This window comes from Xenopus tropicalis, chromosome 1 (assembly GCF_000004195.4).
Source record: "Xenopus tropicalis strain Nigerian chromosome 1, UCB_Xtro_10.0, whole genome shotgun sequence".
Taxonomy (NCBI): Eukaryota; Metazoa; Chordata; class Amphibia; order Anura; family Pipidae; genus Xenopus; species Xenopus tropicalis.
The window spans coordinates 122,515,547-122,528,503 of record NC_030677.2 but is presented as its reverse complement, the minus strand read 5'-3'; the positions used below and the strand labels follow the sequence as shown (position 1 = coordinate 122,528,503).

The 12,957-nt window shown below is 42.0% G+C and overlaps 1 protein-coding gene across 1 annotated transcript; it reads left to right on the top strand.

Moving 5' to 3' along the window:
* On the top strand, window positions 1-1,470 carry LOC100490813 (gamma-crystallin-4). The gene is made up of 3 exons (XM_002933975.5): window positions 1-9; window positions 578-820; window positions 1,130-1,470. Exons 1-3 carry the CDS (start codon window positions 1-3, stop codon window positions 1,403-1,405), a joined length of 528 nt encoding a protein of 175 aa, XP_002934021.1. The 3' UTR covers window positions 1,406-1,470.
* Window positions 1,471-12,957: the final 11,487 nt, after the last annotated feature.

Genomic DNA, 12,957 nt, shown 5'->3' with positions numbered 1-12,957 from the left:
ATGGGAAAGGTAAGGAAAATGTGTAACATAACATAATGTTACCTAAATGTTGTTAACTGAATTCAATTCAAACCTTTACTTAGATGATAAAATAAATATAGCAATCACAGGTATAAAACAAGTTGGGTGAAAGATTTAATTTTCTTGTAAAGTTCAAGACAAATGAGACAAACCATATTTTAAGCTCAAAATAAAATGTACATGCAATTAACCATATTTTAATATTACTTTCATTAGTGTTGTTGCATTTCAGGGCAAAAAACTGTGAGGCACACCATTCTTTACAGCATAATTTTACATATCAATGCTTCTATTGGTTATAAAATATCTTACTGGTTCATTTTATTTAATAATTTTATTTTAATAATTAATTGATGACAAAAAATAAAATATGTTGTGTTATCACATTGCACTGCAGCACAGCTGTTTTATATCAGTGTCTTATAAACACTTCTAAATTCTCAACAAAAATGTACACTGCATATCCCTATATAGAGTTAACTACCAAGCATATGTATTCCCCCATTAAATTGTATCTGTAACCCAGCTTTTGTAATAAGCAGTATCTTCCTTTTAGATCTTCTTCTACGAGGAGAGAAACTTCCAAGGCCGCTGCTTTGAGTGCAGCTCAGAGTGTTCTGACCTGTCCTCTTACTTCAGTCGCTGCAACTCTATCAGGGTGGACAGTGGGAACTGGATCCTGTATGAGCACCCCAGTTACAGGGGACACCAGTATTATCTCTGGAAAGGAGAATACCCAGACTTTCAGAGATGGATGGGCTTCAATGACTACGTCAGGTCCTGCCGTTTTATTCCCCATGTAAGTGTTTTCAAATCTTTCCTTAAACCACCATAGGGTTGGATTAGGTAGAATACATATTGCCTTTGTACTGCTACTGTTGCAATTTTAATAGCAGCAGTAATAAATAAAAAATATCATATTAAAACCTAAAATTATTATAGTAAATAACAATACTTAACAACATGGTATTTTGGAAAGTTTTACTCTAAATTGTAAATGCTGCCATATTATATTATCTTAACACTAATATTAAGACCATGAAGCATTGTTCAGTTTTAGAGGGTATTTATGCATAATTAGTAATTACACTTATTTTCATTTTTAAAGTACCAGGGTCAATATAAAATGAGAATCTATGAAAGAGGAGACTTCCAAGGGCAGATGATGGAGTTCTTTGATGACTGCCCCAATACTTATGATCGATTCCGTTTCCGTGACATTCACTCCTGCAATGTGTTTGATGGCCACTGGATGTTCTACGAGGAACCCAACTACAGGGGGCGTCAGTACTACCTGAGACCTGGAGAATACAGGAGATTCAGTGACTGGGGAGCCTCAAGCGCCAGAATTGGATCTTTTAGAAGAGTTCATCATATGTTTTAATTGAGTTGGGACATGCAATGCTGAAAATACAGAAAGTTTAAATTATAATAAAAATAACTTTTCAATTAAAATATTTCTGATGTATTTGTTTTAAATGCTATTTACATAGTTACATAGGGTTGAAAAAGTACTGGAGACCATCAAGTTGAACCTTTCCAAGTGAACCCAGCACACACATAAACTGGGGAGCCTCAGGTGCCAGAATTGGATCTTTTAGAAGAGTTCATCATATGTTTTAACTAAGTTTGGACATGAAATTACAGAAAGTTTAAATTTGAATAAACAATAACTTTTCAATTTCAAACAAAACATTTCTGATGTATGTGCTTTAACGGCTATTTTATAGAGTTTTTTTAAAAGCTTTTTCAACTTTTTTTCTAACTGCAAATGTCCCTTTCACCTACACTGATAATACCATTTGTAAATATATAGTCTGTGCTTGCTTAGAGGAATGCCCCTCAGCTCTTTGCATTCAATTTGGCAAGTTCCACCAGGTAGTTAATAAATAGTGCAGTACAATTAGGAGTATATTTATCATGCTGTGTAAAAAGTGGAGTAAAACATTGTCGGTGATGTTGCTCATAGCAGCCAATCAGATGCTTTGCTTTGGTTTTCTAACTGTTGGAATCTAATTGCTGATTGGTTGCCCTGGGCAACATCACCTGTAAATCTTCACTCCACTTTTTACACAGCATGAAAAATATACACCTTAGTGTCATTCTTTCCCAAAACATCTGCAACATGTATGTTTGATACTTAGGCGTTTATGTAAAATATTTTCCAGTATGGCCAACAGAATAGAAACATCAGGCTTGCATTGGAATAAGATACTGCACTTATTTCAGTGCAAGTCTGATGTTTCTATTCTGTTCCCATACTGGTAAATATATTTACCAGTATATGGGAGTCTATGGGAGATGGCCTTTCCGTAATTCGGAGCTTTCCGGATAACGGGTTTACGGATAAGGGATCCCATACCTGTATAGTCATTTTGTGAATGACATTTTCTTTGTCTGGAGGGGTACTAAAAATTAACTACTAGACTTTTTGTAATATGTTAAGACACATAATACCATTAAGTTTGCTTTACATTTTGACATGTCAGAAATTTAGTTTCTTCATGTTTGCATTGAGTTATAAAAGTAACCTATAAACTAGCCTGTAGAGAAAGTCGGTGAATAAAAATAGTATGCTGCGTTAGGACATTTCCATCCACACAATACCATGAGAGTTGAAGTTGAAAAGAGTTGAAAAGTCAACTTTTGGGATGTAGACAGATTACTCTAACTGGAAGGACTATATAAATATGAATGAAAGAATGTTAGATATGTCCAGAAAGAAAGATACAGAAGGTAGAAAAGGATGTAGATAGAACATCATGGGAGGTGGAGATGTAGCGAACTGTTCGCCGGCGAACTAATTCGCGCGAACATCGGGTGTTCGCGAACGCGGAAATTCACGAACTTTTGGCGATGTTCGCCATTTTGGGTTCGCCGCGGTTTTTTTTGGCGTTTTTTTTTGGCTTTATTTTTTGGCATTTTTTTTTTCCTTTCGTTATTTTTTGGCGGTTTTTTTTGGCGTTTTTTTGGCGTTATTTTTTGGCGTTTTTTTTTGCGGTTTTTTTGGCGGTTTTTTTTTTTTTGGCGGTTTTTTTTTTTGGCGGTTTTTTTGGCGGTTTTTTTACAAAGTATTTTTCAGAGAAATTTTTGCTTGATCCCCCTCCTGCATGCCACTGTCCAGGTCGTGGCACCCTTTAAACAACTTTAAAATCAGTTTTCTGGCCAGAAATGGCTTTTCTAGGTTTTAAAGTTCGCCTTCCCATTGAAGTCTATGGGGTTCGCAAAGTTCGCGAATATTCGCGAGTTTTGCCGAAAGTCCGCGAACGGGTCCGCGAACATTTTTGGCGATGTTCGCTACATCCCTAATGGGAGGCTTTATTAAAAAATAAAATAAAACAGGTGAAAGAATAGACTTTGTCACAAAAGATGATGTTCGTTCTAAATGAGTAAGGAAAATTATCAGAAGGTACTGGCCAATCCTTATGAATGACCTGACAACAGCAAAAGTATTTAAGAATTCCCTTTATTTGCTTACAAGGCGGAGAAAGACTTACGTGACATTCTGGTCCACACAGATTTACAACCTCCCAAAGAACCAAAATATAGAATTTTGGGCAAACCTGTAACTGATCCCTTTCCTTGCCATTCTTGACAGAACTGCAGTAGTGTTATAAAGGAAGATGTAGTTCTACATCCAACAAAAGTCACTCATATAACACTGCAAAGTTACCACACATGTATGTCTGAAAATATAATATACTTCCTGAATTGTCCTTGTGGCAAAGGAAACAGGAAAAACAAATAGGATGGTACTTGTGAACTTACTGAACATCACAGCTCTATTCGAAATGCACAATCTAAGGTCACCTCCATAAGCCAGCATTGGACAGAGTGTGACCATAATGTCACTGCGTTAGCAAGCTTTGGAGGAGGTCAAAATGAGTCATACCAATTTAGACAGAAAGCTTCTGCAGAGGAAATCATAATGGATTTGGAAATTGGTTACATTATCTCTCAAGGGCTTGAACAAATGTTTGGGGTTGAATTGTTTCCTATAACATAGGCAGAATGTCTATAATTCTGTATAACTAATAAAGAATGTTACTACTATGTTCTTTTTTCCTTTGAGCTTTGGAGAAGGATGGAATCTGTATAATTGTTAAATAATGTTAGTACAGTATTTTGTTCTCTTTTCCTTTGAGCTTTGGAGAAGGATGCACATCTGTGATACACAAGTGAGATAGAGTCACCCTTCTAGAACTAGTCAGTGAGTAATAAGTACAGGTTTTTTATGCTAAGTAAATGCTGAATATATAAGGTATAACATATACTGCTAGAGTGTATTAAATTTGATTTCTTTTCACTACATTGACAATTATAAGAACAATGTCAACAATATCACAGCAAAATTGCTATGGACTAACAGCTGGACTTTTCATTGGACTATTTAGGTGTATAACTTAAAGAACATTGATGAAAAGTATAATGCGAATGGGTTATTTTTCCTTTAACACCTATTTCCACCTTTCATAAATGTCATACTCTTTAGGGGATCCACCTCTAGTGGTAACCTCAAGGAAATCTCTGTACTCTGAATCTGTTTCCGCTATGATCCATTCACTAACAGGCAATATCACCTATGGGAGATACTGCCAGTCCATAAAATCTATGCTAGAGGTCAGTGCTGCTCTTTCTAGCTGGTCTGCCTATCTTACACTCTTAGAATGTCCTATCACCCTTGTTCACAGAGTCCCTGATCTCCAACTTCACTAAGGTCTTGGTTGCCATAGGGCACCCTTCTTTACTGTGGTCTTATCTTCCATGTTCCCTAGCAGACATTCAATGTGTTAAACAAGTGGAGGCCAAAGAGGAAGAGCCATGTGCTCCCTTCTACTATATCAAACCTAACAGGAAACAGTTATAATCTCCTGGGAAAATAGGGAAAAATATGGAAAACTATCCTACAGATATGTAGGTTACAGGGGCCAGGACTTAGCAAACACAAGGAAAAATCAGACTAGTAGGAGATTTAACCCTTTGGGTCCCTACAGAAAGTTCCTGTAACACAGCAACATTTTTTCACAGCTGAAGTGGTCAGTAGTTGATTCATCTACTTTTGAGTAGTGATATTTCATTCTTTCCTACAGGGTGTTAGAGATCAGTAGCAGCAGATCTAAACTACTAAACCCAACAATATATGTACGTCCCTAATAGCAACAAGCAATTTATAATGTACTCATCATCTATGGGTAAAGGACAAAATAGGAATTGACACCCTCTCTCTTCTACAGGTAATTGCTGCACTATTTCCATCTCCACTGTGGCCCTGAATACTGCATTTTGCTAGTTTATTGGTAATTGCTGCACTATTTCCATCTCCACTGTGGCCCTGAATACTGCATTTTGCTAGTTTATTGGTAATTGCTGCACTATTTCCATCTCCACTGTGGCCCTGAATACTGCATTTTGCTAGTTTATTGGTAATTGCTGCACTATTTCCATCTCCACTGTGGCCCTGAATACTGCATTTTGCTAGTTTATTGGTAATTGCTGCACTATTCTATTTCCATTCTCAATTCCCAATATTGCATGCCCCCTATTCCTGTGCTCCAGCAATTTGTTGATTTTATGACCCCCATCGTAAACTCCTCTAAACAATCTTTGTAGTTTAGTTGGGCTGATCTTCACTCGTGCAATTCTCTCATCCTGGGACTCAGCTGATTGATTTAATTTGTTATTTAACTAGCTGCAATCAGCTCTGATTCCCCAGTCCTGTGTTCAGGAGTGGCCCAGCTTTCTCTCCCTATATCTTAAGAACCTCATTTGGGAAAGCAGCGCAAGGGTAGCAGCAGGGCCGCCATCAGGGGGGCACAGGAGGGACTGTTGTGCCGGGCCCGGGCGATATCTTCGCTTAAAAGGGGGCCCGGCCGTGATCCAGTTTTTTTTAGCTCGGGCCCCCTTTAAAGAATTTCGGGCCCTGTCATTGGTGGCCAGCGGGAAATTTGATTGGTTGCGCCCCGTGCGTCCGTACGCACGGGGCACAACCATATAAAAGGAGCAGATGCAGCGGGGAGCCAGGCACAGATCTTGAGAACGCGGCGAGAGCAAGTCGCCGCTGGGGGAGCTGAGGATGCCGGAGGAAGCTTCAGGGGAGCCGGAAGAAGCCGCAGGGGAGCCGGGAGAAGCCACAGGGGAGCCGGGAGAAGCCACAGGGGAGCCGGGAGAAGCCACAGGGGAGTCGCTGGGTGGGGGGGGTGGCGCTGGAGGAAGTCGCTTGGGGAGGGGAGCGGGAGAAAGCCACAGGGGAGCCGCTGGGTGGGGGGGGCTGGAGAAAGCCACAGGGGAGCCGCTGGGTAGGGGGGGGGCTGGAGAAAGCCACAGGGGAGCCGCTGGGTAGGGGGGGGCTGGAGGAAGCCACAGGGGAGCCGCTGGGTAGGGGGGGGCTGGAGGAAGCCACAGGGGAGCCGCTGGGTAGGGGGGGGGCTGGAGGAAGCCACAGGGGAGCCGCTGGGTAGGGGGGGCTGGAGGAAGCCACAGGGGAGCCGCTGGGTAGGGGGGGGGCTGGAGGAAGCCACAGGGGAGCCGCTGGGTAGGGGGGGGGGCTGGAGGAAGCCACAGGGGAGCCGCTGGGTAGGGGGGGGGGCTGGAGGAAGCCACAGGGGAGCCGCTGGGTAGGGGGGGGGGGCTGGAGGAAGCCACAGGGGAGCCGCTGGGTAGGGGGGGGCTGGAGGAAGCCACAGGGGAGCCGCTGGGTAGGGGGGGGGGCTATAGGAAGTCGCTGTGGGAAGGCTGGAGCTGGAGGATGCTGGGGGAGCTGTGCAGATGGCATGAGCATGACCTACCACTTACATACATGGTCTATCTAACCAGAAATAAGTAATTATTATATTTTTTTTATCTGCAATTTAAATATTGAATGTGTGCATTCAGAGAAAGAATCTATAGGCATGATGTTGTAAATGGGAGAACTACATGTTATTTATTACAACCCCTGTTTGGTTCCCTGCAGACCATCTTGCACATGTCATGAGCTGTCTATGATATCATAGCTCTGCACTGATGCAAAAGCTGGTGAAGTTTGCCCTTAGAAAAAAGTTGGTCATAAATTATTTTCAAAGTTGTATTTTTCAGATTTTGCACTAATAGAAGAAATTGACATTTGAACAAAAAAATAAAATGGAAATAAATGAAAAAAAAACAAACCTGTCTCATTTTTTGTATTTAAATTGACTTTAGCCTAAACCTCATAAAACCTCAGTCATTAGCTGTTTAATATACAACAGGATGGGAAAGTGCTCAATAAATAATTCCACAGAATGCTGAAAATTATATCAGGTGTGTGAAGAGCCCAATATATAGAGTAAACTATCTATGGGTAGAAATTCCATATTTTATATACTGAACTTACTGCACCAGCCTAAAGATTCAGCATCTCTATGACATTAATGATCCAGGACTGTACAGTTGTCACAAGAGCTTCCCATCTTGGATTTTATTAGGCGTGTCAGTGACACGCACATGCTCAGTATGCCCTGGGCAGCTGTAAAGAAGTTAAGCTTAGGAGTGGCCACAAATCATCAAACAGAAAATGAGGCTGGTCTGTCATATAAGCTGATGCTAGAGGACTAGTTATTATTCTGCTTGTAGCTTTTTTCCTGTATTGATAATATTTGCATGTGGTGGCAACCCTCTCAATATCATACTCAGGCTGAGATACCTTGTTCATTTCAGGAACAGGATACTGTAGGCAGGGTCGCCATCAGGGAGGGGGGTTAACTGGAGGATGCTGGGGAGATGCTGGCTACTAATGTATTAGGGGGCCCTGGGCTACCACAGTTTTAGGGGGCCCTGGCTACCAATGTCTGTGTGTCCTTTTTACTGATGGGAGGGGCCATTGTGGGGCAGGGCGTGGGTGGAGGGGGGCCCAGAAAATTTTGTTGTGAGGGGCCCCGTGATTTCTGATGGCGGCCCTGGGTAGCAGCGCACAAATGAATCCTTCCGAAGTGAATCATTCACAAGTGAACTGAAAAAGGAGTTTAACAAGGAGTTAGACAAAAGGAGCAACTAGGGAGCAACAGCAGAAGACCAGCCAGCCTCAGTCCATTTGAATCGGGACCCAGTTTACTGGATATACCTGCATAATATCATTGCTCTTACTAGTTTTATCTTTCATGTTTGTGCTTCCAAAGGTAACATCTTCCTTTAGCCCTCCAGCTGACTGTCCCTACTCCATAGCAATATATTCCTCTCTGCTCCATTCTACACACTGCTGCTCTTATAATCTTTATACATTTTTGAAAAATCTAGCACCTCCAACCAATACCTCGCAAAAGCATAACACTTTTACATCATTCTCACACCTCCTCTCCCTCTCCTTACTGCTACTACTTGCCACAGGCGATATCTCTCCTAATCCTGGTCCCTGCCGTATACCCATTTCCTATCGCCCACGCATTGCTTCTCTTCTGGTAAAACTCTCACAAACCGCTAACCTGTCTAACCTTATTCAAATTCCCACTCTCTCCTCTTCTTATCTCCCCTTCCCTTGTGCTCTTCTCAATACCCACTCTGTAACTAACAAAGCCACTTTAATTCATGATCTGTTTTGCTCCAAGTCTTTTCACCTGTTTTCCATAACAGAGACCTGGCTCTCTCAGAATGATAATGCTATTGAGGCAGCTCTCTCTTATAGCGGTCTTTCATTCTCTCATACTCCCCACATTACAGGCTGTGGGGGAAGGGTAGGGGTTCGTGCCCACAATCCCCGTCCCTGGCTTAACCCTCAGATTTCCTCCACTATAAATTTCTTATGGTGTGCCTCAATACTGCCCTATCCCAGGCCAAGCAAGTATACTATAACACACTTGTAAATAATAATAAATCAAACCCGCGGCACTTATTCTCCATATTTAACTCGCTACTTCATCCCTCACCTAATGAATCAGTCATATCTGAACACACCCCCCAGGACTTTGCTGACTTCATTAAAAGCAAAGTCGATTCTATCCACAAACAATTTTCCCAACCTTCAGATACCGGTAATCTCAACCTTCCTAAATCTCCTCTCTCCGTATTCAGCTCCTTCAATCTCATAACAGAGTCTGAAGTTTCTCAGCTTCTCCAATCCTCTCCGCCTACTACCTGCTCACTGGATCCTATGCCCTCATCCCAACTAAAACAGTGTGCCCCTGCCCTTACTCCAGCTCTTACTCACAGATTCAATTCCTCTCTGGCTTCTGGTACTTTTCCCTCTCTCTTCAAACAAGCATGTGTCAAACCCATTCTTAAAAAGGCTACACTGGACCCGTCCTGCATTTCTAACTACCGTCCCGTCTCTCTCCTGCCCCTAGCCTCTAAACTCCTGAAACGTCTTGTCTTTTCTCTTGTCACTAACTTCCTCTACACCCATAATCTGCTGGACCCTATGCAGTCTGGTTTTCGGCCAGCGCACTCCACTGAGACGGCCTTATGTAGAGTGGCAAATGATCTCCAGACTGCCAAGGCCAAAGGACGCTACTTGGTCCTCATTCTCCTAGACTTTTCCTCTGCTTTTGATACTGTCGACCATTCTATTCTTATGCAAATTCTCTATTCTCTGGGTATCTGGGATCAGGCTGCATCCTGGTTCTCTTCCTATTTCTCTAACCGCTCCTTCTCTGTTGCTCTTGCTAACAAATCCTCTACCCCGGTTCCGCTTAGTGTGGGGGTGCCTCAGGGCTCTGTGCTTGGTCCTTTGCTGTTCTCCCTGTACACTCTCTCTTTAGGTGACCTTAATTCTTCTTTTGGTCTTAAATACCACTTATATGCAGATGACATCCAGATATATTTAGACACCCCTGCACTAACTGCTGATGTTCAAACCCAGATTGGTCACTGCCTCCTGGCTGTCTCCTCCTGGATGAACCGACGCCACCTCAAACTTAACCTAGCTAAAACAGAGCTCATGGTCTTCCCACCAAAACCGGACCCTCCTGCTCCTTTCACCATTACTATTGATGGCACGACCATCAACCCTGTTAATTCTGCACGCTGCCTTGGGGTTATCTTTGACCAGTCACTCTCCTTCTCTAACCATATTAATAACACTGCCAAAACCTGCCGTTTTTTTCCTCCGCAATATTGCTAAGATATGCCCCTTTCTTTCACAGCCAACAGCTAAAACACTAATCCATGCCCTTATCCTTTCACGCTTTGATTACTGCAATCTCCTACTAACCAGCCTCCCACCTCTATCCTCCTCTTGCCTGTATAGCTTACAAAATCCTTCTGCTAACGTTCAAAGCCCTTCACTCCTTTGCTCCTCACTACATTTCTTCACTGGTCTCCCTGCACGTTCCTGGTCATCTCCTCCACTCCTCTCAGAGCCTCCATCTTTTTACACCATCCACATCCACTGCGCTCTCTCCGCTTAAACCTTTCTATCTCGCTGCTCCTTATCTCTGGAACTCTATCCCTGAATCCCTTCGTAGGGAACACTCACCCACTCTCTTTAAGAAAAAGCTCAGCTGTTACCTTCTGGAGCACTAAAACATTATTTTGCCGCTTAAGGGCCAATGCCCATACCTGGTGCACTCTTACCTTCCAATTTGTGCCTGTATGTTACCCAACCACTTAGATTGTAAGCTCTATGGGGCAGGGACCTCCTTCCTACTGTATCTCATACCTCATGGCACTGTGCATTTATATATATTTATTGTATTTATTTATTATATCACTTGTCCTCCCTGTGTGTAATTTTGTATTTTTGTAAGCTTGTACAGCGCTGTGTACCCTTGTGGCGCTTTATAAATAAAGTTATACATACATACATACATACATACATACAACAGGTGAAAGCTGCTATTTGTTTTAGGAAAATGTAATGGTGCTGGCAAATGGAGGGGATATATACAGTACAAATTATGGCATTTTTTTAGGGAAGACATGTCCAACTGATATACATTGTACAAAAGATTAGGCTTTACATGTCCTTTAATTGGTATGTAACCTAGATAATAACTGGTATATCTGAAACCAATCAATATATGTTTACAAGGGCTAACCCAAGAATGTATAATGTGCATTTTCATGTTGAGTATCAGTATTTCCTTATTGTTAATATCAAATGATTGCTCTATATGGAATCAATTGTGTCAATTTTATACTGATGGTGGCTACAAATGCCAAGATATGGGAATTTATAAACATACTGCAAACTGCCTTGGCACCTAGGACAGGTCATGTCAGACCAATTTAATTGCTTTTTATGATGTGGTAAGTAAGAAGCTGGACAGTGGGGATGCAGTAGATATCATCTATTTGGATTTTGCCAAAGCATTTGATACCGTTCCCCACAAATGACTGCTTTCTAAGCTAAGGTCTATTGGTCTTAGTGAAGTCGTTTGCACATGGATAGAAAACTGGCTACAGGATCGGGTACAGAGGGTGGTTGTTAATGGTACATTCTCTACTTGGAATAAGGTCCTCAGTGGGGTTCCTCAGGGTTCTGTACTGGGTCCACTTTTGTTTAATTTGTTCATAAATGACTTAGGGGAGGGTATTATAAGTAATGTATCAGTGTTTGCAGATGACACAAAACTCTGCAGACCAGTCAATTCTATCCAGGATGTGACATCCCTGCAGCAGGATCTTGACCAACTGGCAATCTGGGCAGCTAAGTGGCAGATGAGATTTAATGTGGATAAATGTAAGGTCATGCACCTGGGATGTAAAAATATGCAAGCCCCGTATACCCTTAATGGGACTGCACTAGGTAAATCCATAATGGAGAAGGACCTTGGAGTCCTTGTAGATAATAAACTTGGCTGTAGCAAGCAATGCCAGGCAGCAGCTGCAAGGGGAAACAAGGTTTTGAGCTGTATTAAAAGGGGTATAGATTCACGGGAGGAGGGGGTTATTCTTCCCCTTTACAGAGCGCTGGTAAGGCCCCATCTAGAATATGCTGTTCAGTTTTGGTCTCCAGTGCTCAAACGGGACATTACTGAGTTAGAGAGGGTCCAGAGAAGGGCAACTAAGCTGGTAAAGGGTATGGAAAGTCTCAGTTATGAAGAAAGACTGGCCAAGTTGGGTCTGTTTACACTGGAGAAGAGGCGCTTAAGAGGTGACATGATAACTATGTATAAATATATAAAGGGATCATATAATAACCTTTCTAATGTTTTATTTACCAGTAGGTCCTTCCAACGGACACGAGGGCACCCACTCCGTTTAGAAGAAGGGAGGTTCCATTTAAATATTAGGAAAGGATTTTTTACAGTGAGAGCTGTGAGGTTCTGGAATTCCCTCCCCGAATCAGTCGTGCTGGCTGATACATTATATAACTTTAAGAAGGGGCTGGATGGATTCTTAGCAAGTGAGGGAATACAGGGTTATGGGAGATAGCTCTTAGTACTAGTTGATCCAGGGACTGGTCCGATTGCCATCTTGGAGTCAGGAAGGAATTTTTTCCCCTCTGTGGCAAATTAGAGAGGCTTCAGATGGGGTTTTTTGCCTTCCTCTGGATCAACTAGTAGTTAGGCAGGTTATATATAGGCATTATGGTTGAACTTGATGGACGTATGTCTTTTTTCAACCCAACTTACTATGTTACTATGTTACCTAGGGTGAAGCAGTTTTGAAAAACTGTCCTTCCCAAAATTCTTCTAACAATTCCCAGCATGTGCTAGGGCAGCAGCAAATGTAGAAGTGAAAATAGATGTGGTTTCCCTTTGATTCCATTCAGATCTTTATGTTCAAAATATTTGCCTGCTTGGACTGCTAAATTACACAGTATTAGACTGTTTGGAGAGCCTATGCAAAGCAATGTTACAATAGAAAATTAACTGCTGTTCATAGAAAGTAGTGGAACGTAGGTGCAGTAAGCACAGAGAAACAACAGTCACAGAACAGCAAGAGAAAAACAATAAATGACAAAAGGGCTTTACATTTCCCTTACTGGACAAAAACTGTATGTATACAGGCAGCAGCAATCCAGGACATATATAAAGGCTTCCT